Source organism: Puccinia triticina, chromosome 11A (assembly GCF_026914185.1).
Source record: "Puccinia triticina chromosome 11A, complete sequence".
Taxonomy (NCBI): Eukaryota; Fungi; Basidiomycota; class Pucciniomycetes; order Pucciniales; family Pucciniaceae; genus Puccinia; species Puccinia triticina.
Window position 1 is genome coordinate 3,941,131 of NC_070568.1, and position 27,199 is coordinate 3,968,329.

Genomic DNA, 27,199 nt, shown 5'->3' on the forward strand with positions numbered 1-27,199 from the left:
TTGGGTCTACTCCAATAAATATTGGAGTGAACAAAGGTTCACTCCAAAAGTGGGCTAAATTGGAGTGTTCAGAAGTTCACTCCAATATATATTTGGAGTGAACCTTTGTTCACTCCAAAAGTGGGCTAAATTGGAGTGTTCAGAAGTTCACTCCAATATATATTTGGAGTGAACCTTTTTTCACTCCAAAAGTGGGCTAAATTGGAGTGTTCAGAAGTTCACTCCAATATATATTTGGAGTGAACCTTTGTTCACTCCAAAAGTGGGCTAAATTGGAGTGTTCAGAAGTTCACTCCAATATTTATTGGAGTGTAAAATTGTGGACTCCAATCTTGAAACTTGGTCTGTTTCAAGATTGGAGTGTCCTACTGTGCGCTAAATGACCGCTTTTTTTAGTGCATTGCAGCGGTTACAATCTTGATGGGAATCACCGGCTACACTTTTTTGGAGTTCCCAGTGGTCCATACTCCAAAAAAAAATGGAGTGGGTTGAACTCCACTCCACAGTTTGAGTGCCTAATTTTATACTCCATTTTTTTGGAGTGCACAAGTTTTCACTCCAATAAATATTGGAGTGAACTTCTGAACACTCCAATTAAGCCCAATTTTGGAGTGAACAAAGGTTCACTCCAAATATATATTGGAGTGAACAAAGGTTCACTCCAAATATATATTGGAGTGAACTTCTGAACACTCCAATTTAGCCCACTTTTGGAGTGAACCTTTCTTCACTCCAACATTTATTGGAGCAGACACAAGTTCACTCCTTTTTTGGAGTGCATGTAGTAAATATTTGGAGTGCATAAAGCCTGCCCCAATATGTAATATTCATCTTTCATTCCCATTATTATCAAAATTATGGATTTGGTGGTCCTGCTCCTGCTGCATTTAATGTCACTTGGATTTAAAAAAAGTTGGCCAGAAGCCATTAATTTGCCAAAGCTCTTGTGCAGAAGAATCCCAATAACTCATAAGCCTCACATTGGAGATGGTAGATGCTTCACATTGAGTTGATCTGCACCACCAGTCAAAGGAGGCTTAGTTAATTCAGCTCCTCTCAGTGTTTTTATCATTCATATGTTTTGGAAGATATCCTACATTGTTCATCCTTAAATAGAGAGCTCAGAATATGATTATTACAAAGTTTCAATTGAGCTGATGACAATGAGACATTTCTTTCCATCTCATTTATAAGCTCATTAAAACTTGGTGGCCTCAAGTGATTCATCATTCAGGCACTCTCAGGTGCAAGAATATGTTTTGTTGTTGAGCAGTGTGACCCTGATTTTAGTAAAAGTGCAAGGGTAAAATTAAATGAAATGGTATGCATTCTATAACATTGCAAACTTGGTTTTTAGTTTTGACCACCAAAGATCTTGTCCTCATCAAAGTTCATAGCGCATCCACATCTCTCTCAAGGTGGTTGTCTGTCCGTCGCCTTGCCCGTTGGCACTTTTGGTGTCAGATACAACAGTTTTCTCGCTGGCAGCAACCTGAGAAGATTCTTTGGAGGAGAGCAGCTGGGTGAAGACCTGGTTCTGCCGAAGAGGAAGCCGATGTGCAGAGGAAAATATAGGCAAGCAATGGAAGAGAGGGCGACTCATGAGGCCAAGGGTGAACTTGATCATGGGCGAACTGCAGACATACTGTTTGAGCTCGACTTGGTCCAGGTGCCCGGCCTCTAGAGCAGAATTGGAGAAGATGTTCAAGATCGGCGACGGGAAGACCTGGCCATGTTCCAATCACCAGCCTTGATGGCGCCAAAGCCGTTGACACAATCACTAATTACAAACAGGCACTTCTGGAAGGCCGGGTAATCTTTTTGCGGGATGGCGACGGGGCAGGCGGAGGAGATCTGGAGCGATGCAAGCCCGCGTGCACAGACGGAAAGCTCCACCGTCGGCGTCTCAATTGGCGACGGTCTCAGCCGCGGCTGCTCTTGTTAGAGCCCGACTCCACAGCCACGCGGCCTGATTCGCTCTTCTTATGTAGGTCCAGATTGCCCCCGAACTTGGCCAGATTCCCGCACTATCCGAGGAAAACATGAGCGCCAAAGTCGGCAAGGGCTTGGTTAGCTTTCTGGTTGATCTGCCGGCCCAAAGAAAAGAAAGTTTTAGAGCTTGTGTGCGATGATCAGGAAAAAGGTGGCCAAAAGTAAACTCACTTCCATGGTCTTGACCATGTTAGTAGTCTACTTGGCATCCAAGTTGGCTGCGATCCAGACCTTGAATGTGTTCACCATGATGGCCCGGAATGGTTGTGGCTGGTTGAAATGTCTCAGTTCTAAAACAGGAGGAAGAGTTTGTATTGGCTGGGCTAGGCAATTGTTGGTGCCAGTATGGTAAAATTGGATGATACGGCTCAGGGATCGGTGCACGACGGCAAGCGAGTTAATTGGCGAAAGGGTTAGTCTGACGGTGGGCTTGGCGCTGGTGGAGTGAATTACAATGGATAATCAATGGGATTAGTGTGTAGGTGGCTTGGTTAAGCCCGTTGCTGGGTTCAATGGTTCAGACCGGTGAAAAATCAGGGTGGTTGGCGAGGCAATGGCCAGGGGGGTGGCGAGGCAAAGTGTAATTTTTGGGTTTACACGTTCGATTTGGGGACAGATTGCGGAATGCCGTGGTGGGGAGGGTGCAGGGTATGATATTTCGTCGACGTGCAATCGGGGAAGGGACTGTTGGAGCTGGAGGCGGTGGGTTGCGAGGGGCGTGGCGCAGTGATTGTGAGCAACAGGTGGGGTCCGAGGCGCCTGGATGCGCTATAAAAGGAGAGCCGGAGCAGGATTTGCTTCCTCAGACAACTCGAAGGCGTGTTTTCCAGCTGAAAGGTTGTCTCACCCCCGTCCGCTGTAGCATTTGCGCAGTCTGGTGGGGGATATTTGGGGGCCCCCCTGTGCTTTCGGGCTTGGAGTCCTCTTCCCAACGCTTTTTAACCCTGCTAGACAGGGATGGGCGTTGGGCCACGGTGCGTCAGCTTGCTGCGCTAGGTGGCTGGGTGCGGCATTTTTGGAGTGTGGATTGGTAGAATTATGGGGGATTTTTTTGTAATTGGTCTGTTTGTATGATAATTGCGGCTTGTGGGGTCTCTGGTTTGATAGAAGGGGAACCTGTGACCTTTTTTTTTGTATTTTGGCAGATTGTAGGGGGAACCCTTGAATTTTTTTTCTATGAACCTGAGACTTTAATATACTTGGATTTTGCCTCCTTTGGGGTATCCAGGTAAGGCCCAATCCATCTAGCACATATGAAAGGAGTATACCATCTGAGGAGGGCCCCAGTTGAATGTCCTAGGAATCAAAAAAATTTGTCTTCAAAGCACAGATATTTGCAGTGGGATGAGGTTTAAGAAAGTCACTCCATTGGATCAAACTCATTCAATTCAAGTGAGCCCTCCTTCAAACCGTAATTAAAGCTTCAGTACAAGGCTACTCTTTTTCTAACATCTACAAAAGCTGAAGCTCCAAAATGCCTCTGGATAAGACATTCAATTTCATCAAAAGGGACAAAAAAATCTTAAACCAGCCACTGCTTTCAATCCATCCACAAACCTCCTTGTCCCAGCTGAATAATTCCTATTTTCCAGGATAATTTATTACATCTTTGCTATTGAAAATTATTCCCTGGTTTTTGATCCTACTAGTTAAGCACTCTTTGGTTTATCATTCTCCGAATCTCCTAGTTCTGAAATATTAACATCAACCATTTTAACCTTTAATCAGCTTGTTGGACATGGCTTCAAAGCTGAATATGCGTGGGACCCAAGCCAGCTTTTGGAAGTAACACAGACTACAGTTGATCAGGCTGGGAAAATTCAACAACCATCTACTTCTTTTTCAAGAGATATTACTACTGGAAAAGCTGGTTGTGTATGTGATTTTTTTTAATTATCACGGAAAAATATTGGCAAGATGAATTCATTGTTGGTTTTCCACATCTGGAGATATCAGAAGTGCACAAAAGAAAATGTTGAGAATGAATGCAAAATGCCTTACTGCGATAATGAAGAAAAAACTGTCTCTCTTGATTGCCACCACTATTATCACAAACAATGTATTTCTCCATGGTTGCGAAAAAGTCTTTCCTGCCCATCATGTAGGGGAGAAGTCTCTTATGAGTTAAAAACAAAAATCACAGGTGATTTTGATTGGGAAGCCTGTCTTCGGAAGATTTTTGCTATAATGGCGTTTCTATGGTTTCTTGTATGGCTTAAAGCCATGGAACCACAGTTTGAAAAGAAAAGGGATGCTTTGCTATGTAAGTGGAATTGATTTTGTCTCCCGTGTTTTCCCCAAGGAATCAAACTTTTTAATATGTTATTATACTCAAAAGCACGTATGTAGAGCTCTTCAAGCAAACCTTGCATTGATCTCCTTTTTTGTTAAAGTCATTTTGTTCTTGGCTTTCCAACCATAAACAGTATGCATATGTGCCTCATATCAAATGTGCTTTCTCATTAACTGTTATCAATATTATCTCCTGGCTGCTTGTTCACATCTGTTTGTCTACTGAACCCTCCCCAGGATCATTGTTTTTTTCTGAATTAACCCAGATTTAGCTTAGAAAATCCATTCAATAATAGCTATTGGAGGAAGTCTAAAACACAGGCCTGAAAGCAAGTGGATGGGGGTGAGGACAGGCATGGTGGTGAGCCTGGGAAACACCTGGAGTGTTCTGAGCCAACTTTCTTTGGTAGAAGAAGGTTCTTGTTTGAGAGATCTAAAGAGTTTGAAGGGGCATTGTGTTGGATAATGAAATGTGCATTACATGTTACATGTTACAGTTCCGGGCTTAACACAAATTCTAGAATCTTGCTCAGTACTTTCTTTCCGCAGACGAACTCAGAACCATCAAGTCAGGCTCAACAAACAAGTACACCATCACCTAAACCAACAACGACATCAACCAAGGTAAAGTCAACAATATCATACAAGCTAGAACAGTCACTTATCTCAAATCAAACAACTCTTTCAACTAGTGTCTATTGGACGTTGTTTTGTGAACGTACAGTCTTCAGTGGATTATCATTCAGGGGGACTTGGGACCTTCTGAATCTGATTTGTTATTTCAATTTAGTCAATGATTTTTTATTTTCTCAGTTAGCTATTCTCACGTTCATTGCCATTCTCAATAAGTCTATCAATACATATCAATACTCAATACCTAGGTAAAAACTCAAGATGCAATTATTTTCTATTGATTCAATCTTCATTATTAACATTGTTATCTTCTTAGTTGTTTACTACTACTGGTTCTAAAGTGTTTGCAATTGAATAAGACCTCATCAAATCACACATTGGCAAGAGCAGGAGCAGCACAACTGATCAAGGGTGAATTCTATTATTATTTTGTGGATTTTAATGAAAATGGATTCATTTCAATTGAATTCAACAAGTCTGCCATAGATATATGACCCACTGGAGGACTTCCCATTGCCTAAAAGGATTGATTTAGAGGAGGCTGCTAAAACTTGTTTGCTGTTGAAAACTTGAAATCAATCAATTTTCACCAGCCAGTAAGGTTTAGCCTGTCCCTCTAGATTAAGCAGTTTAGCCAACAGGAAGTCCTCCACTTTCTTAAATCCACAAAATCCTAGACACCTAGATCTAATTTTTGGGGTGTTTATCTCTCAAAAACTGCAGCAAAAAAGTCACATTCATCTCACAGCACACGTTGAAAATCCCCAAAGGCCCAAAGGCCCTACGGATGACCCTCCATCTGTGCTGTAGCAACAAGCAAAAGTGAGCCAGTTGTTGAAGGTGTCCAGGGAGGCCCTAATCAAGTGATTGGTGTGCTCCCAGGGAGGGGTAGGACAAAACAGGATCCCCTGGGGAGACAAACTGATGGATCTGTCCCTTCAATAAGCTGGAGCTTCCCTCACAAGCACTTGCCACCACCCAAGCTTGTCCTCACTGTAGAGCTATGAATCCTAATATCTGAGTAAGACGAAGAAAACTCCCCCAAGGGACATATATTTCATGAAGAGAGACTATATATAGTAATTGTAAGTACATACTTTGGTTGATGAGATAATAAAACCATAATAGACTATGTATATGTAAATAGTGTGACAACAATTGTGTAAGATCATGAGAAAATATAGAAATAGAAAATAAACCCATATTTTGGAACAACACTCCCCCCCTCATCAACCACAAATCAGGAAAAAAGACAGACATATATAAGAAAGAAATGAAAATTTTAAGAAGCTTCAAAAGAAAGAAAAAGAAAAAACTCAACAAGAAACAGCAAAAAATTTGAAAGAAAAATTCAGAGACAACAAATGAAAATGACCGGATGCAAAGATAAAATAAAGGAATAATGGAAAGATCCAGGGAATTTAACCGCCGCAGAGACCACTGTAAAGTATAAGGTGAAAATGGCTAGCTGCTGTAGAACCAATCAACCGCCGGTATGATTTGGGATTCGTAGAGGGAGACGGACAGATGCGGGGGGCGCATGTTCCTCGCAGCTAGCGCATACCTCCCCTCTGTTACTTGCCAAAGCAATGGAATGTGAATGCAATCCTGTCAACGCCAAGAATTCCGAGACCTTTTGCCATCCAAGGGCCTTGGTGAAGATGTTGGCCAGTTGTCTGTTGGTCGAGATCCATTCAAGGCGGACTTTCTCGGAGTACAGGAGTTCATTGATCACATGAAATTCACGGTTGACATGTTGATGTTCTTTTCGGGTTCGGCAATTGGAGCTGATTTGAACAGCAGCTTTGTTGTCGCACAGCAGAAGAGGAGGTGGGAGATTGACGAACTGAGATAAAACAGAAGCTATAGTACAAGCATCTTTCGACACAAAAGACAATTATGGTGTTCAAAATTGCATAAGATTTTTTTACATAAAATCATAAACTGCAATTTTGGCTGGGAGATGTCACTTTAAGTTTTATGCACGCTGACATCTCCCAGCCAAAATTGGCTTTATGATTTTATGTAAACCGTGACATATGCAATTTTGAACACCATAAATGCCATGTAATCAGCCTGGCAAGTCGATCGCGCAACGCAGGTCTGCCGTTTAGAGGACCACAACACCGGGGCTCCCCATGCGGTGGAAATGAACCCATGCACTGATCTGGAAGCCTCGCCACCCCAATTAGCGTCAACGTATGTTACGACGCCTTCCTCGACAGGTCTGGAAGCCACAATAGGTAGCGCTAATTTCGCGCTATATTGAATGTAGGAAATTAAGTGATCAAGAGCAGCCCAGTGAGAAGCATCCGGCGCCATCGAAAAACGAGCTATGAAATTAACCGCAAATGTGATATCGGGCCGGGATTCCATAGTTAGATAAAGAAGACAGCCAATGCGCGAGAGATAGTCAATATCCATGTCGCCATTCGAGGGGTTAGACTCAAGGTTGGTGGAAAAGATTGGAGTACGAGTACATATGGTGGAGGGCTGAAAACTCAAGATTTTTTCAATTAGCATAGGTTGGTCGATTTGGAAACCACCATCCACCTCTCGGACCCTCAGCCCTACAATGCTTGACAAAGATTCATCCCACTTTAGATCGAGGACCGATGAGAGACAAGACTTGAGGACCTCCAGAAGTGCCTTGGAACTTGCTGTGAACAGACCATCGTCGACATGCACCCATAAGAAAGCCATGTCATTGCCAGATTGGTAGACATAGGTTGACTGATCTTCAGGACTCGGGACAAAACCAATTTTCGCAAGTTGAGTCTTCAAGTGGATCCACCAGCATCTAGCTGCCTGGCGAGTGCCATACAGCGCCTTCCGGAGCTTGAGAACACAACCTGGCTTGGCCTTGACGCCGGGCGGAGGGCAAATGTAAACATCGTAGTCGATATCACTGTGGAGAAATGCACTCTTCACGTCAAAGGAGGCCACAGGCCACCCAAAACGGGAAGCCATCGCCAAAAGGATTCGCAGAGAAGGAAAAGTCGGCGTTGGCGCGAAAGTTTCGCCAAAATTTCTCCCGTGAACTTGCTTGAAACCCTGAGCGACTATTCTGGCTTTGAACTTCGAAATTTCGCCTTCTTGTGTTCGTTTTAGAGCAAACACCCAGCGACATGTGAGAATATCCCTGGCTTCGGCTTCAGGTACCTCTTCCCACACTCGCAGATCGACCATCATCCCAATTTCCGCATCAATAGCGGCCTTCCATTCGGCCCGGAGAGTCGAATTAATTGCTTGTTGATAAGTGAACGGCGCATCGGACACAAACGGAGATTCGGAAACCGCAGACTCAAGGCAGGCATCTTGGAGCTCCAGCTCACGAAGCTGACTGAAATCGCCCAGCTTTTCGACCCGAATCGAGTTGAGTATTGCATTGACAGAACCCAAGTTGGTGAGCTGAGAAGGCAGATCGTCCTCGTGAAAAATGACAGATGCTCCCCGCTCAAGTTTCTTTGAGTTCGGGTTCCACAATAGCCAGCCATGAGAGTCGTCCAGGATTCCAACATGAATGAGAGCTGTAGACCGCGGCACGAACTGTTTCGGATAGTTTATGTCGTGCAGATACGCGCGACAGCCAAACACGCGGATCATGTCAAGAGATGGCTGCTTTCCCATTGATAATGTTAAGATAGTCGAGTTATGTTTTCCTCTCCATCTTATGTTTTCTTTTTGCTACATACATTTCACATACATGTCACTTGTATTGTAGTCTACCTGGAGCAGCGTACGTGGAAGGTTTTCTCCTTATCCTTCCACAACCATCTCACTCGACTCCGCACCGTGCCCGCTGCCTCCAGGTAGAGTCTTGGTTTCTGTTTTCTTTCTTTCTCTTTTTCCTCTTTGTGTTTCACTCTTATCTTCTCATTGTGCAATGATAAACTAATCCTTCCACAACCATCTCACTCGACTCCGCACCGTGCCCGCTGCCTCCAGTCTCAGTCTTGCTTATAAGGTTATGAGCGCCAGCTAGCTTCCAGCTACGAACAGCACCGCTAGGCACGTTAAATATTGGCGTATCGAGTGTTTTCACAACCGTGGACTACATAAGGATCACCTCTCTTTTCTCCTCTGAATATCTTCAATGTCAAACAATAAGAAAGAGGACTCACCCAGCCACACCAACATCAACCTAACCTCTCAGATGTCGGTTCCTAACTCCAAAATCTCAACAGCACGCCTTCCCATACTCAAAGACCCGGGTTCTGATTCGAACTACTTGAACTGGAAAAAAGTCGTTCTACGAGTGTTCAAGTTGGCGAAGGTCAATCATGTCCTAACCTCTGTGGATCCCATCCGTCGTTCCGCCAACTGGGACAAGGACAACGATCTTGTCTGCGCCGTCCTAGTGCAGATCGTTGATGAAGCCAATTTGCGTCATCTAGCCGATGAGGACAATGCGGCGAAAATCTGGGCCAATCTTTCCAAGGCTCATCAGGACACCTCGTCCGGTGGTTGAATCTATTGGATCCGCAAACTTCTTAATGCACGAATGGAAGGTGACGACATCCACTCCCATCTCGACACACTGGCGAAGCACTACAAGCGTCTAAACGCTCTCATCACCCCCCAGAAGCCTCTCACAGCGGAAGATGTCCACAGTGCGGCCATCCTCAGCTCTCTTTCCCCCAACTGGATACCCTGCGTCTCGGCTCTAATGAACCAGGAGGATGTGAAGACGGAAACGTACGTCTCCGCTCTGAATAACGAAGCCATCTGTCAAGAATCACAGGGCAATATCATTTCTGTCTTGTCCACCAAGCCCAATCCTTCCAATTCAAATGTCCCCGCCAACGCTTCCAACGGACCCCGGAGCGATTCCGCCAAGAAACCCCGCCGATGCCCCCTCTGCAATAGTGACTCACACGACCTCAACTCTTTTCATAACACCCGAAGGCTCATCGCAGAGCACAAGGCTGCTCAGAAGGCCCGCTGGGAGGCAAACCAGCAAGACAAAGGCCCCTCCCCAAACAAGCCCGCAGCTCGAGCTGGACGTACCTCCGCCGCAACACTCGGTCAAGCTTCTCACAAATACAATGAGGACGAGGCCTCCAATTACTCTGGCTCAGAAGTCAAGGTCAGGGCTGGCAATGCAGTGATCTCTCTCTCCATCCCGTCAGACTTACCCCGAGGGGGGGACGCCAACATAGACTCTGGATGCTTGATGTCAATGACACCAGACATCTCAGTCATCAATACTCCGAAGCCCGATCAAACTCCTGTCCGTCTGGCCGATCACTCAACCGTTGAGGCCTCTCACAAAGGCCTCATGAAGCTTCCTCTTGCTGGCAAAAAGTCGGTCAAATCTCTCGTGGTTCCGGCTCTCCATGAGCCCCTTCTCTCAGTAGCCGCCATGTGCAACGAGGGGCTCACAGTAGTCTTCACAAGGTCGTCCTGCGACTTCTTCACCACTCCTTCGACTCAAATCACCGGTGATCTTGCGGGACGAGGATATAGGCGAGGAAACCTCTACTACCTACCGTCCGAGCCTGTAAGCTCGAACTCGTCTCTCTCTCTCACCCCAAAACCTCAGGATGGGTCTCTCATGGCCTATCACCTTTGTTTCTCTCACATTGGCATCAAACCGTTAAAATCCTTCCTGAAAATCCACGGGATTGTACCCACAGTGATGAACAAGGTCGACGTTCAACGATGTCCGATATGTGTTCAGGCCAAGATGCCTCGAAAAGCGTTCAAATCCCGATCCTCTCACCGGTTGTCGATCCCCGGACAAATCATTCACTCCGACGTTGGATCATATGAGGTGATGTTGAGGGAGGGGTACAAGTATTTCATTACCTTTATCAACGATTGTTCCAAGTTTCTCTCAATCTACCCCATGAAATCCAAAAGCGATTCGTTCGCATGTTTTAAGATTTTCCGTGCCTTCTTTGAGAAAAATGGGTCCCACAAAGTCCTATCCTTAAGAACCAATAACGGCGGTGAATACGTTTCAAACGACTTCTCATCCTACCTGTCTCAAGCCGGTATCAAACATGAACCAGGTCCCCCACATTCCCCGGAGCTAAACGGAGTTGCAGAACGTACCAACAGAACCATCAGTAATCTTGTCCGGTCTTCGCTGCTAAGCGCCAATCTTCCGAAGTCCTTCTGGGTGGACGCAATCAGACACTCTATGTACACTTACAACTCTTTCCCCTGTCATACACCCGTAGGTTTCAAGTCACCAGTTTCAGTCCTGGGCGAGCCCTTGGTTGACGCCAAGACAATCCATCCGTCTGGCTGCCTTGTCTGGTACAAAATCCCCGAAGCAAATCGAAAAAAGCTAGATCAACAAGGTCGGGCCTCCATCCTTCTGTCGTATCTCTCCGATGGAAACGGCTTTCAACTGTGGGACTTGGAGAAACGGTCCGTTCTGAAGTCCAGAGACGTTATGTTTGATGATGCTGTCTTCCCCTACGGAACTAAACTCAACCCACCTCCATCACCATTGACAGTGGAGATTGATTGGCCTCAATCAACAGCTCACAAGCCCTTGATCCCTGCTCAGAACGGCATTACAGATACCCCTATACCATTGGCTTCGCCACTCTCTGGCTCCCCTTTGCCTTCCCTTCCTACGACAGATCCTCTTCCCCTACCCAAAGAAGATTCTATTCCTCCTCGTCGTCCGGCGACGCCGGATCTTCCCCCTCTGAACATCCCCCTTAAACCACGCTTCGACCGTCGACTAACAGCTTCCATCCACGCTCCTGGCAATGCGCCTCGCGTACCGGACAAGATCTCTTCGGACTCTGACTCTTCTGGAAAAAGTCCGGCCCATTCGCCCCCATCCCTGTCTCCGGTTAGTCCGCCCCAGTCAGATATCTCTATCATTTCATTACCTCCCCTTCCGCTGTTCCCACCAGCGCGCTCCTCTCCTTCCCCACCGCCACGTTCTCCCGAGTCGCCGGCTCCTGTGTTGCCGGTCTGTCGTCCGAAATCTCCAACTCCAAAACCTGTCTCACCGCCCCCTCGTCGTCGCTCAGGTAGGGAGCGTAAGGCTCCTGATCGCTACGGTCAGTGGTCTAAAAGTACCACTCTGGACTCAGAGATTGACACGCCTAAGACCTGGCGACAACTAATGAAGTCCCCTCACAAACATCGTTGGCTCAAGGCGGCGGAAGATGAGTTTGCGTCCCTGTTAGGAATGCATACGTGGCGCCTGGTTCCGCGACCTGCACGACGAAAAATCATCAAATCAAAGTGGGTATTTAAGGTAAAAAGACGGCCCGATCACTCTATTCAGAAGCTCAAGGCCCGTCTGGTGGCCATGGGGTACTCTCAAGTCCAGGGACTGGACTATGACGAGGTCTTTTCACCAACCTTGCGTCTCGAAACCCTCCGCATAATGTTCACCCTTCTGGCAAGCCGAAGCTGGAAGGGCCGTCAGGTGGACTTCAAGACCGCGTTTCTCAACGGAAATCTTGACCAGCCTGTCTTTATGGAGCAACCGCCAGGATTTGAAGATCCACAACACCCTGATTGGGTCTGCGAAGTCAACAGATCCCTATACGGCCTGAAGCAATCCCCCCGCCAATGGAACATCGAGCTTCATAAAGCTCTCCTCGATCTTGGTCTCTCAAACTCGAAATATGATCCCACCCTCTACTTTAAACTTCAATCAGGCACTCTTGTTGGCGCTCTCACCACCCATGTCGACGATCTAGCCATTGTCGGTGAACCAGTCTTCGTTGACTCCATCATTGCAGCCGTCGGCAAGCGCTTTAAGATTGGCGCTGACGAGGACTTAAATCACTTCCTGTTGTTAAAAATCACTCGCGATGTGCCAAACAAATTCGTGTTTTTGAATCAATCCCACTACATTGATGAAATTTGTAACCACTTCATTGGGGATCAACACCTCACGGTCTCGACTCCCACCGACTCAAATTTCAAGAATCTCTGCCACCGTATTCCTTCCGATCCTCCCTCTTCAGGCCCATACCCTCAACTCATTGGCGCTTTGTTGTGGGTTTCTCAATGTACACGCCCGGATATCTCCTTTGCAGTGAACCGATTGTCCCAGCATCTGCGCGATCCGTCTGAAGCTCACTGGCGAGCCGCGGTTTGTATTCTAAACTATCTTGTTTCGACAAAGAATCTCAAACTCCGTCTGGGGGGAGACCTGTCTCTCTCTGGATTCTCGGATTCCAATTGGGCGGAGGACCGGGATGATTGCCGCTCAACCTCAGCGTACACCTATTGGGTTGGCAAAGGCGCCATTTCGTGGAAATCTCGCAAGCAAGCCACGGTGTTGCTGTCAAGCACCAAGGCTGAATACAAGGCACTTTCTGACTCATGTAAGGAAGGTCTTTGGCTCCAACACGTCCTCACAGAACTCCACCTCCGTCCAGACACTGCCATCCCCATTCACGTTGACAACGAGGGTGCTGAGGCCCTAGCGAAAAATCCTGAACATCATGCCCGGACCAAACACATTCATGCCCGCTTCCACTTCATCCGAGAATGCGTACAAGACGGCACAGTCTCACTCCTTCATGTGTCAACCAAAGATATGCTTGCCGATATGCTCACAAAACCGCTCCCGCGAGTCGCCCTGGAAAGACATCGGCAACTCTTTGGCATTGTCAGTTAGCTCACCGTCCAACCAGTTACTTCTCACCCCTTTTCTTTCTTCCTACTCTGTGTTTCTCTTCCTTCTCTCTTCTTCTATATTTTCTCTTTCTCCTTAAATTTCTCTCTTTTCTTTCTTTTCCTTTTTTTTCTTTTCAAACTTTCTCATGTATGCAGCAAGGGGGGGTGTTAAGATAGTCGAGTTATGTTTTCCTCTCCATCTTATGTTTTCTTTTTGCTACATACATTTCACATACATGTCACTTGTATTGTATTCTACCTGGAGCAGCGTACGTGGAAGGTTTTCTCCTTATCCTTCCACAACCATCTCACTCGACTCCGCACCGTGCCCACTGCCTCCAGGTAGAGTCTTGGTTTCTGTTTTCTTTCTTTCTCTTTTTCCTCTTTGTGTTTCACTCTTATCTTCTCATTGTGCAATGATAAACTAATCCTTCCACAACCATCTCACTCGACTCCGCACCGTGCCCGCTGCCTCCAGTCTCAGTCTTGCTTATCAGATAATTCATACGGCGACTTCTCAGCTCCAGTATGTACAACCCTGTTGAAGATGTACGCGGCCTGTTTCATGGCTAGAAACCAGAGAGATGGAGGTAACTTAGCATGAATTAAAAATGTCCGCGCCATGTCCAGTAACGTCCGATTTGTCCTCTCAACATTGCCGTTCTGATGATGCTTGTACGGGATGCTCAGCTCGTGGCGAATATTATGATCTTGAAGGAATTTATTGAATTTTTTTGAAATTAATTCTCCAGCGTTGTCTGATCGAATTGTTTTGATAGTGTGTGGGGTCAAATTGTTGAAATTCAGAATCCAATCCAAAACCGCCTTACCCGCAGCCGCCTTGCCTTTGAGACCCACAACTAAGGTCATACGTGAAAACACATCATGAATAACGAGTCCATAAGTGCTCCCATCAAGGGCTTCAGGAAAGGGGCCAACAAGATCTATTCCCACCACACTGCCAGGCGCGTCGGCTACTTCACGAGATGGAGACTGAACGGGATCATGTGTGCTTTTCGATAGAGAACAAGAATGGCATTTTGACTTTGGAAGGGGTAGTTTTTTTAAAGGAATTCCATGTACATATTGATTGTTTATGGTCCGATTAAAGAAGCGCACTGCTATGTGGCCAAGCCAAGCATGCCAGAGATCCAAGGTAGAGAGGGAACACAACTGAGGAGAGAGATAACATTACTGAAGGGAAGCAGAAGACGTGGGGGAAGGAATAAAACATTGATATTGACTTATGTACGTCAGTAAGAGTTGGTTCCGTTGGCTAAAAGTGAAACGACCGTCCTCAAAAGCAACACCACCGTCCCATTTGTCGAAATAACCGACCAAAATGACAGTTCCGGAGAACCGAGGCACCAGTAAGACATATTTGGGATACAAATCTCCGAAACGTGTAGGCACAACCGCGTCTCCAATGCCGTCTACAGGAATGCGGTCTTGAGACGCGACACGCAACCGTAAATTAGCAGGGCGTATATGGGAGAAAAAAGACTGATGTGATGTTACATGATGCGTAGCGCCTGTGTCACAGAGGAGATCCTCTGAACTTTCTGGTGTTGCTGAGATTGACGCCAACTCTCCAGACCTGGTGACCAATCGCCCCGAGAGGACCTTCAATTTTTGAGGCCGCCACGCCGGGTTCTTCTTCCTTGGATCTTCAAGCGGCGGGAGATTGTTTTTTACCCGCGGGCAATCAGGCGCCCAGTGACCCTATTCCCAGCAGACGTTGCACGGGGAATCAGCCGCCAGTTACTGTCTCGCCCAATTGTCTGGAGGCGGAGTAGCCGGGCTAGGAGACTCATGGCTTCGCTGGGGCTGTTGCCGGGATGAACCGCGAGATCCACGAAAACCTCCTCGACCGCGTCTACCACGATAGGAACCAGAGGGAGATCCGCGGCCGGAAGTCGACGAGACAGCCATTGCCAATGCCGTCCCCCAAGCCGAAGCCGATTGATGGAGACGAGTTGCCATATGTGGGAGTTCCTCCGAGGTGACAATGTGGTCCGGCTTGATGGCAATCCGGGAATCAACGGAATCAGCCATGATTTGCTGATATCGGTGGGTGATTGCATGAAAAGAGACAGCTAGACACTTATCTACTGTCAAACCCCCCAGCCTCTCATCCAGATCAATCCAGCTCCGCTTCAAAGCCTCATAACTGGACGATATCGAGTCCGATGAATCTGGGGCCTGTGCAATGTCGGACCATTGACTCAGGATGAGAGACCAGGAAGTGCCCGCAAATCGCTTCTTCAAAGACTGGTAGGCCCCATATGCGGTCAACCCGTTGAGGGATGAGCGTAGCGCCGGATCGATTGAATGTTGAAGGAGGGCCAAAACACCGTTGGATGTCGCCGGATCAGTCGCCAAAACGTTGGTGTCGAAGAACTTGGCATTTTGCGTTATGCTCTTGACGGTGTTGATCACTGCAGCTGACCACAACGGAAAATTTGTTCCGTCCAGAGAGAGTTGAGGGGACATCTGCTGACCGAGTTGATGCCATTGAAGTTGGCTGGAGACAAGGGAGGATGAGGCCGCAGCAATTGTCTGGCTGTTGTTTGAAAGGTTCCGAATGAGAAGAACCTTCAGGAGGTTGTCATCTATCCCGGCAAGGCCTGTTCTTTCCAATTCCCGAGCAATAATAGCGTCAAGAAATTCCGGGGGTTTAGAATCTCTGGTTTCCGGAAAGGGATTTTTGGCGGGGGATTGGTTGGAGATGGTGTGGTCAACGGAAGAGGAAGGGAAGGGGATGTTTGATTGTTCAGCCAACATGGTATGAGACAAAGCGGATGAGAGAGAAGATTCTGCCGATACAAAAGGATTCAAGTCAAAAGACTCCTCGGGGATGGAAGTGAGTGGTCTTTGGGGTGGGGTTACTCTAGCTGAGAAATCCGGTCGAATAAGGTCAGGCCGATCAGATCTCGTGTTGACCATAAAGATGTTTGGCAAAAAAACCACGAAAGGGTGGAAGTAAATATGTTTGAGAAAGAATGTTTCTCGGGAGGAGAGCAGACGGATCAACAAGCTATCCATAGAAAGGTGAAGCTTAGCAATAAGATATATCCCGCTGGTCACAGCGCGGGCTCATAACCTGTAGAGCTATGAATCCTAATATCTGAGTAAGACAAAGAAAACTCCCCCAAGGGACATATATTTCATGAAGAGAGACTATATATAGTAATTGTAAGTACATAATTTGGTTGATGAGATAATAAAACCATAATAGACTATGTATATGTAAATAGTGTGAGAACAAATGTGTAAGATCATGAGAAAATATAGAAATAGAAAATAAACCCATATTTTGGAACAACACTCACTGCCTTGCCATTAGAGCATTCACATTTTTTGGGTGAAGTTGAAAATTTTGGGCAGCCTGGGAGCATCCCCAGTGGAGGCGGTATTTTTGGGGCTGTAAAGGCAGCGGATGCAGCCCAAACTTTTTAAATTTAATGTGACAGCCCGCTAGTCACCAAACTGATCGGACTGTAGATGCTACATTTGTGGGTTTTGTGGTCAGTAAAGGTACATAATGAAACTTTGAGGGCTTGTGAAAATTTTGGTCACCATCTGGCAGAAGGATTCACATGCTGGGATGAGATATAGTGGCAGAAACACCAAGAAACTACCAAAGTATTGATATTTGGGAACTGGTGAGACTGTAGCTGCTACATTTGGGGGCTTTGTGGTCAGTAAAGGTACGTAATGAAGATTTGAAGGCATTTCAACATTTTGGTAACCATATGGCAAAATATCTCCCACACTGGGATGAGATATAGTGGCAGAAACACCGAGAAACTACCAAAATAGTGATATTTGGAAACTGATCAGACTGTAGCTGCTACATTGGGGAGTTTTGTGGTCAGTAAAGGTACATGATGAATCTTTGGGGGCCTGCCAACACTTTTTTAACCATATGGCAGAAGGATTCCCACGCTGAGATGAGATATAGTGGTAGAAACACCAAAGGACTACCAAAGTAGTGATATTTGGGAACTGATCAGACTGCAGCTGCTACATTTGGGGGTTTTGTGGTCAGTAAAGGTACATAATGAAACTTTGGGGCATTTAAACATTTTGGCCACCATCTGGCAGAAGGATTCTCACAATGGGATGAGATATAGTGGCAGAAACACCAAGAAACTACCAAAGTAGTGATATTTGGGACTGATCAGACTGTAGCTGCTACATTTGAGGGTTTTGTGGTCAGTAAAGGTACACAATGAAACTTTGGGGGCTTGTAAACATTTTGGTCACCATCTAGCGGAAGGATTCCCACGCTGGGATCAGATATAGTGGCAGAAACACCAAGAAACTACCAAACTAGGGATATTTGGGAACTGATCAGACTGTGGCTGCTACATTTGGAGGCTTTGTGGTCATTAAAGGTACTCAATGAAACTTTGGGGGCTTGTAAACATTTTGGTATCCATATGGCAGAAGTATTCCCACGCTGCACTGATATATAGTGGCAGAAACACCAAGAAACTACCAAAGTAGTGATATTTGGGAACTGATCAGACTGTATTTGCTACATTTGGCAGTTTTGTGGTCAGTAAAGGTCCATAATGAAACTTTGGGGGCCTGCAAAAATTTTGGTAACCATATGGCAGAAGGATTCCCAGGCTGGGATGAGATATAGTGGCAGAAACACCAAGAAACTACCAAAGTAGTGATATTTGGAAACTGATCAGACTGTAGCTGCTACATTTGGGGGTTTTGTGGTCAGTGAAGGTAAATAATGAAACTTTGGGGAATTTCCAACATTTTGGTAACAATATCTTGGAAGAATTCCCACACTGGGATGAGATATAGTGGCAGAAAGACCAAGAAAATACCAAAGTAGTGACATTTGGCAACTGATCAGATTGTAGCTGCTGCATAATGGATGTGAACCCAAACACAATATTTCTGGGTTTTATATGCAGAACAATTGTCTGATGAAATTTTATGTGGAAGTATTCCTCATTAATCTGTGGTTGATAACAAAAGTAGTTAAAAAAAGAACCTGACAAAAATATGCTAAACCATGGTAAACTAATTTCAAAAAGGCCTTCTATGCATGTAGCACTTCAAGTTTGATGTGCAATCTCTTCAGGAAGTTTAACCAAGCAAATTAACAATTTCTGCAGGATGATATCATGAGAGAGGTCAGGGGTCAATGTTTTTCCTTTTTTGAAAAAAAGTAGATTTGGAGACTTCTGATAACATCAATTGTTGAAGTAAAAAAAAAAAAAAAAAAAAAATAATAAAAAATTGAGACCCATCAGTTACCCTGGATTAATCCTAAAACTTGCAATGTCTTTTTTTTCATGAGGAATTGAATGGTGTATATTGTAGAAATTTATGAATGTTATCAGGCAAGAAAAAAAAGATTCCTGTGGCTTGAAGCTAACACAGGGGGAAGGAGAGAGATTATAGAAGAGTATTAAGGAGACATGGAACACAGACAAAGGTATCAAGAGGAATATAAAAAAAAATGATCAATATAAATTGATCAACATACGCTATATTGATCAACACACGACATCACAAATTCATCCATCTTGGTAGTGAAATTAACAGCCAAACAGCCGGCACTTGACTTCAGGCAAGTTTAACATAACTTGCCTGGGGTCGGTTTGCCAACAAACGGGCTTGACCTGACAACAGCCGGTGGGAAAAGTGGCAAGATGCCGGCCTCCAGGCTAAACCCAAAAAAAGGGCAGAGGGGGCCAAGACAAAGTCCTCCCATCAGAGGGACACATCACCCTTGGCCCTTGCCCATCCACCCACCTCATTTTTTCTAAGTCCGCTCATCGGATCACAGCCACCCTCCATCTCCCCCACCCTCACCAACCCACATCCTCAGATGTGTCCCTCTGCGCCTGGCTCCTCCTTGCCCAGCCCACACCCCATCCACAGCACGCCCACCTCCACATCACATCCTCCAGCGAGCTCCGCAGCAAAATTTGGTTAGTTGTTTTTGTTTGATCTTTTCTTTTTTTATTTTATAAACATGCCATCAAACACTGATATCAATGAACCTCTCCCCAGCTATTATTTAACGTCCAACAAGAAGCTCGCGCTCGAGACCTGGGGCCAGTGCCGACGCTATTTGACCTCATTGGGACCATTGATTGGTCGTTCCAACCAAGGGGGATCTTGCAAGGACCCGCCGAGATTCGCGAAGAGCTCAACACAGGTGTAATGGTGCGCATAGCAATGCTACAAATGCTGAAAATTCATCAACTTATTCACCAAGCACCTGGGGACACCCAGTCCCAATGGGACCTGGTTGACAACCAGTTGGAAGCAATCAGGGGGAAAAATGAAGTTCAACTTCAAGTGTAAGTGGTACAGTTCATTATATCTTGATCTCCAAGGGCTTCACACCCCCATGAATGCTAATAGATAACCCTCTTCTGCATTCCTACAGGTATGCAATACTCATCTTACGGCGTGATTGCCAACTATTTCCGGGCGATGTGGTCTTTGCCGATGTCCCGGCGGAATTAATATTGGTTCCGAACGCGCTTGAGTGTGATGTGGAAGCTCACTCAATCACTAACTTCACTAAGTCCCTCTCTTTGTGGAGGGGGGATGCCGTCCCGCAGGGACCCTCCAAAGGAGGGACTTATACACTAAGTGGACCCCGCGGCCTGATAGAATCAGGAAATTGGCCTTTTTGAATCATGTGTAGCTTCATCACATCACATTATGTGATTGAGTTGTAGGGGAACAACAGATGCAGAAGATCATAGAGAATCTTTCCACCCATTCTCCTGTTTTTAGGGATATGTAATGACATTCAAATGTCTTTTTTTGCAACTTCATCTAGTTGGCTATATCCCATATCACACATGTTGCACTGTACAGAATCTGGAATCCATGATGTTACAACTCTGATTACAGCTCAACAAGAGGTGTTGAGGATGGGAAAAAATAGTAGAAAGATAGGGACAGCTTGGGCCATCCCAGAAATGTAAACAATTTCAAAAATGGTGCAGAGGCTCATGAGGGAGAGTGATTCTAAAAAAGTCCCCACCAAAAGTCATAATTCCCTCAGGCCGCGGGGTTCACATAGCGCGTAAGTCCCTCCTTTGGAGGTCGCTTTGCTCCCCCAAGGAGGGAATTAGCTAAGTTAGACTCAATCATGGCGCAGTATGGGGACGAACTGCCGCAGGCAGAGTTGTTGGCGCTTCTGGAAAGAGAAGCCGCACTCTCCCTCTAGCTTGGTATCAAATCAATTGTTCTCTCCCATTTCCCTCTTGATATTTATTCATAGAAAAAGCAGAAAAAAAAAACATAAAAGAACCAAAAAAAGAACAAAATCAATGTAAAAAAACCATAAAAACTTGTAAAATGCAATAAAAACCAAAATAAAGTGCCCTGGCAGCCATAAAATCTTTGCGAGAGTGCCCCGCGAGTCAACCCAATAAACTGGGTCAAACCTGGTCCCAAAACAAAGGGAGGAAAAAGAAGCTGGTGGTGGTTGGAAGGAGGAACAAGGTGAGTGTTGGGAGCCGGGTCTTGATTAGCGGGCAAATCACCGGCGATTTGTGGTCAAAGGGCGGTCAAAAGCCCTGACCGGTTTTTGTAGGGTCTTGGGTTGGACGGCAAGTTGCCGGATGGGTCAAGGTGCCCTATGTTTTGCCAGCGCGTTCTCTGATTGTGCATTGGCGGGGTTGCCGCCAAGTTCGGCGGTCCGCTTTACGGTTGACCAGAGGCCGGCATGTGAAAGGTCATGAATGGCTGGGGCGCGTCCGTCAAATTGACGGCCGAAGTTTGGGCGCTTTGGCAGCGATGTGCAACTGCCGTGTAGCCTAAATGGCTTGATTTAGAGGGGTCTGCTAAACCTTGTTCGCTGGTGAAAACTTGATCTCAATCAACTTTCACCAGCCATTAAAGTTTAGCCTGTTGAGCATTTGCGCTGATGGGAAGTCCTCCACTGGTTGGTACCAGGGTCTAGATCCACAATCTCTAACTTACCAGAGGGCATGGGATGGATTTTGGGCTTGCAACACCCATGAGTCTTGTGTTAAATCTGCACGGGAATAAAGTTCCAGACAAGTCCAGACTCCATAAGTAGCTTCATCAGCTGCAGTGACTTGTAGCATGTTCTTCACTCTTTAATTCATCTTGCACTTTCTTGTCATTTTCAAAACATTAAATAAATAGATTCAACATGGGTGGTCTGGGCTATTATGGTGTTCAAAGTTGGTTTGCATAATTTTATGCATGCATAAATCATAAAATCATAAAATCTTTTCTGCAGGGGATATGACTGTCTGATTATGTGATACAAAATTTCCTCACCAAAATATTTTTATGATTTTATGATTTATGCATGCATAAAATTATGCAAACCAACTTTGAACACCATATATGTAGCAGGAATGTGTGTTACATATGTGGCAAGGGCTGTATCGGGGGGCTCGTCTGGACGACCGGGGGCCGGTGTTTCGGAACAGAGTTTGGCGCATACACCCCGCTCCTGTTGACCGCCTCCATCCTCCAACTTCCACGAAAACGCCGGGGGATGATGGCCTACCCACGATCGGTCGAGCAGCTCAGCTCGATTGCCCAGCTGCCCTTCGACCGCCGGCTGCCGATCAAGTCCTACGTCCGGAGCTGCGAGATGCTCTACCAGCAGTTGAGTCGACCGCCGGCTGGCCACACATAGCGAAGACAGCTGACACTGATCGACAGGGCCAGGGTGCACCAGGAGAACGAGCAGGCCGAGCTGGCGTACATCTACCTCTACCGAGCAGAACGGTATGCCGCAGACGAACTAATTAGCACCCCACACACGCACTGACCCCCGCACACATCGCCACAGGATCACCCAGCACGATCTGCCGAGCCATCCCGAGTACGGCGCACTGCCGCCAGGCTACCGGGCCCAGCTCAAAGCAGTCAGTCCCACCCCACCCACCCCCCCCCCCCCCCCCCCCCCCCCCCCCCCCCCCCCCCCCGCCAGCACTGACCGCCCTGCCCCACAGGACGCTGCCAAATACCGCAATGCCCTCGAGCCCATCCGAGCCAGACTCGCCGCGGGCTACCAAGGCAGGACCTCCGCCACCCCGTCCTCCTCGCCGGGCCTCTCCCTCTCCACCTCCGCCGCATCCTCCGTTCTCAGCACCCCGCCCCAGCCCGGCCCCGACCCGCTCCTCCAGACCCAGTCCCAGTCCCCCTTGGACGACTGGACCCTCGTCGAGCCCCCCCGCCACTACGAGCCCCTCCGCAAATCCTCCTGGCAGCCCCCCGCCATCCGCCCCAAACTCCCCCGCACCAGCCGCTCCTCCGCATCGCCTTCGACCACTACCCGCTCCTCTTCCGCTTCATCTCTGCCCAGCGACAGGAACCCGCTCGCCTGGCCGGTCGAGCTCGGAAACGGCCTGGGCCAACGCATGAGCGTCGCACGCTCCCTCGACCCTCCTCAACCTCAGTCCTCCTCCTCTAGTCGCCCGGATCCTCCTCCGCGCACCGCCACCGCCGGGACGACGTTCAGACACCCCGCCCTCTACGACCTACCAGACCCCATCCCGTCGCCCACTCTCGATCGTCCATCGGCCTCGTCTGGCGGCCCAACCTCGCCCAAGAAGCCCGTCTCTCATCCGCTCACTTTCGCCCGCTTCGCCCGCTCCTCCGACGCCCTCCCTGCCTCCGAGGGCCCTTCCCGCGCATCAGCACCCCCGCCCCTGTCCTCCTCCTTCCGCAACCTCCTCCGCCCAAGGAGACTCTCCTGGACCGCCGCCTCTTCCAAGCCGGCCGCCCGCAGAGACTCGCTCACCGACTGGGCCCCCATCGACATCCCTTGCAGCCCCACCGCCCCCTCCCATCCCCAGCCCCAGCGCCCACCACCACCACCAACAACAACGACGGTAGCCGGGCACACGAGAAGCAGGAAAGGCTCTCTAGGCGAGCCCTCGTCCTGGCGTTGGCTGCGCAACCTCAAGCTTTCCCCGCCCGTCCCTACCCCTACTGCCCCCGTGTCGGCAGCCATCTACGCTGACATCCCCGCCACATCCCCGCTCTACTCCGTCCCTCCTAGCCGCACTCAGTCGGCCACGAAGGGCACAGACCACGGACGCAGGAGGCCGATGACCTGTCCCGCCGACCTCGTCGGCGCCTTTATTGCCATGGCCGAGCCTGAAACCGCCAAAGGAATCGAGCTCTGCGGGCTCCTACTCGGCTCCCTCGTCCGTCCCCCCCCCCCCCCCCCTCCCTTCCCCGTCCCAACCTAACATAAACTAACCTGTCTGTCTGTGTGGGTGGGTACAGAAAGGGGGCAAGCTCGTCGTCGACACTCTGCTCATCCCCAAACAACGGTCGACGGCCGATACCTGCCACACCGTCGACGAGGCGGCCACGTTCGCGTTCCAGAGCCGCGCCGGACTCATGACGCTGGGCTGGGTACGTCTTCCCTCCGTTTATTGCTCGCCAACGAGAGAAAGAGAAAGAAGCTGATGAGGGGAAAGGGTATAGATCCACACCCACCCGACCCAGACCTGCTTTATGTCCTCAGTCGACCTCCACAACCACCTGTCATACCAGCTCATGCTCCCCGAGGCCGTCGCGATCGTCTGCAGCCCGTTCAAACAGCCCAGGTACATACTCCCCCTTCTTATTTCTTGATGGTCGAGGGCTGACGGTGTTGTGTGCAACCTGCAGTGTGGGCGTGTACACGTTGACGGAGCCGCACGGGCTGCACACGATCCGCTCCTGTGTGATGAAGCCCGACGCGTTCCATCCCCATCCGCAAGACGACGACCCGGCTCGGCCCATATACACCGTGCGTCCCTCCCCCATATCCCGTGCTCATGTATGTGTGTTTGCTGAGTGAGAGTGGCTGGGCTGCAGACACCGGACGCCCGCCTGTTCGCCTTCGGCGGCCAAGACCAACGCATGGACCTCGACATCGTCGACTTGCGCTAGCCCGATCCCTCTCTCTCTCGCTCCGCTCTTCCGCCATCGGACGGACCCGTGTTGCAGCCACGGACGTCCTCATCACTTGCTCCCCTCCTAAAATAATATACGTTTGTATGTACGATAGAACGCCCCCCTCTGCGTCACCAATTTCATCCTGTACCCCTCCCCATCTTTCCGTGCACGGGATGGGGCATGTGGAGGTGCTCGTCCATGGGCGGCACTCTTCTCTCTCGCCGAGGCGTGTCTCGTCGTGTGCACACACATCAGAAGCCCGTTGGCCGGCACGTGGCGCTTTGGTTGGTTGGCTGACAGCCCCAACTTGACGTCTCTCAGAGCATTCGCATCTGTTCACTAGATTTTTAGCTCAACTAAGCCCAGGTTTGTGGGCAGACTAGCTGACTGGGGTTGCCTTTGATTGGTCAGTTTCAGGCTACAATGACCTGAAATGAGCCGCAGACGGCCCTAGCCTGAGGCTAGCTTTCAGGTTAAGGCTGGCTCAATTTAGCTGACTCTGACCTGCAATCAAACCTGAGGTTTGTTGCCCCGGGGTTAGCCCGGACCGATGTGATTGCCGATCGGGCTAAGCTGCCCAAGATCGTCAACTTAACCCGACGAATGCAAATGCTCTCAGAGAGGGCGGGAGCATCTGTCCACGGAGATGCGCAATCAGAGCCTGCCGTGCACCGCGCCTCATCCTCGATCGAAGTCCTCCCTTCTGAGTTGGCAGGCTGGCGCCCCCTGTGAGACAGAGACCCTGCGGGGCTCTCCTCCAGAGAGGCTTGGTTAAGCTCGATCCTCGATCCGTCTTCAGGCCTGCAGTCCCGCCAGGCATACTCCACACACCAGAGCTCGTTCTCTAATCGGCCGGACACCATGCGGCGGGCGCTAGTGGGGCACACGGTGTCTCCGTCTTTCGATGCAGCCGAACATGACGGTGGCTCGCCACTTAGCTTTCCCCACCCTTGCACTTTTAAGAGCGCTGAAGAGGACAGGAAAGGGCCATTCATTGGCCCTTTTTGTGGCTCTGTCCTCTCGATGGTGACATGTGAGACCAATCAGACTGTTCCCTCTGCGGCCGCCCTGAGAGCCGAGGAGCTCAGGAGTAGGAAGTTTTCCATATCTGTTCTGGTCACTCAAACCCATCTTTCTCCGCACCCCTGTCCAACCCGTCCTCGCCCTGCGAGCTAGTGCCACGAGTATTACGCCGATTGGGTCTCCTGAAATAGGACAACCGTTAAGAACACCGCTCTGCTGTACCACTGCTCTGCCCAACTGCCCGGGCCTCACCAGTTCAACTCCTTGGTCCGTCGATTCGTGAGCTGAAACAGCTCACCGGAGGATGAAACTCTGCACCTTCGGATGCATCCTCGTGCTGGCACTGGTCCTTTCGGCCTCCTTCTCCACCCAGGCACCCGTGCCGTGCGCCGCCTGCAAGCACAAGAGCGCCATCTTAATCCCGAACTTACCATCGACGATCCGGGCCGCGTGTGGGCGGCCGTTGCCCGGGGGCGGGACCTGTCAGGTGGAGCGACGCAAGAACTTCTACAAGTGCAACCGGCCCGAGTGCGGGGAATACTCGCGCGGCAACGCCTCAAGCAAGGTCGAAGACTGCATCCACCACCACAAGGAGCACATCCAGGGGCCGTTCGAGAACCCCACCATCCTGTCGAGCTTCCATCGCCTGCACAAGCCCCGCCCTCCGAGCATCCGCACTGCGGCCGGGGCCACAGGCCTGAGTGCGGCCACCACTGGCCAGAATGTACCGCCCAAACGCGCCCGCACTTCGGCCCACCAATGCACCGAAGGCGTCCCCAAGAAGGCCCGGACTTCATCTGAGCTGGACACCATGTGACACTCATGCTATGGTTACATACAGTTGCAAAAACCATCAACCTCCTTGTATAAGCACAATCTGTTCAACTGTATATATGTAGCTGGCCCCCAGGTTGTACATACCCCACAACTGTAATACTTCATAGCAAGATTGGGGGTCCCACCTTTGAAACCTCATAAGCCACAGATCACAAACAGCTGTTCACATTTTTCTCTGTGATCTTTTGCACCTGGGTATGTACCTGCAACCTTTTTTGCTGGCAATACCCGGACGGGTATTTGCGGGTAATCATCAAGAAGTCATACAGAACTTAACTGGAACTCAATCAGAACACAGTTGAAATCACTAAGACACAATGGCCATGATTAAATCATAACTCAAGTTGACCTGTTTGTTGATTGAGATGATTTCTTTGGGTTCAATTCATATTATTCACATGCTCATGAAGGTGTTCATTGTTTTCAATTTGCTAATTTTTCCCTCATGTGTGCGCATGAAATGTTGTTACAAATTGCAGGCTGGGCCTCTTTCAGATCAACAACATGTACACACCGGTTAGAATGATGTGCAAGGCTCACCTGAATTTTCATATTTCCCTAAAATAAAGGCGGGTATCATCTATAATTGAGCCCAAAAAGGATGAAAATAGGGTGAAAGTATGTGTCAAGTCAAGCTTGGAGGTTTGTGGTACCAGATTTCAGCTAGACAACCTGGATTTCAACACATAAGCTTGTGAGTTGTTTTTATGGTTTTTTGTTTCCCAATGTCTTCATCCACATGCATGTGAGCTGTTTTCCATTTTGACAATGTCACCTTTGTGTACATGCATACATTTGAGTGACAGATCACTAGAGGGGCCTTTCACAGCTCCATGACAAGTAAAAACTGGTCAGAAAGCCATTAAAGCCCCAG

The 27,199-nt window shown here is 48.4% G+C and overlaps 3 protein-coding genes across 3 annotated transcripts; 2 read left to right on the forward strand and 1 right to left on the reverse strand.

The window, feature by feature from the left end:
• Positions 1–2,190: 2,190 nt before the first annotated feature.
• Positions 2,191–4,063, reverse strand: PtA15_11A380 (uncharacterized protein; the record flags this gene model as incomplete). Its single annotated transcript, XM_053161282.1, has 3 exons — positions 2,191–2,428; positions 2,516–2,760; positions 4,049–4,063. 3 exons carry the CDS (start codon positions 4,061–4,063, stop codon positions 2,191–2,193), a joined length of 498 nt encoding a protein of 165 aa, XP_053025244.1.
• A 17,997-nt stretch (positions 4,064–22,060) lies between these two features.
• On the forward strand, positions 22,061–24,459 carry PtA15_11A381 (uncharacterized protein; the record flags this gene model as incomplete). The annotated part of the gene is made up of 10 exons (XM_053161283.1): positions 22,061–22,173; positions 22,231–22,296; positions 22,361–22,436; positions 22,524–22,574; positions 22,674–23,321; positions 23,448–23,645; positions 23,806–23,937; positions 24,010–24,131; positions 24,196–24,316; positions 24,385–24,459. 10 exons carry the CDS (start codon positions 22,061–22,063, stop codon positions 24,457–24,459), a joined length of 1,602 nt encoding a protein of 533 aa, XP_053025245.1.
• Positions 24,460–25,792: 1,333 nt separating this feature from the next.
• Positions 25,793–26,305, forward strand: PtA15_11A382 (uncharacterized protein; the record flags this gene model as incomplete). Its single annotated transcript, XM_053161284.1, has 1 exon — positions 25,793–26,305. One exon carries the CDS (start codon positions 25,793–25,795, stop codon positions 26,303–26,305), a length of 513 nt encoding a protein of 170 aa, XP_053025246.1.
• Between the last annotated feature and the right edge of the window lie 894 nt (positions 26,306–27,199).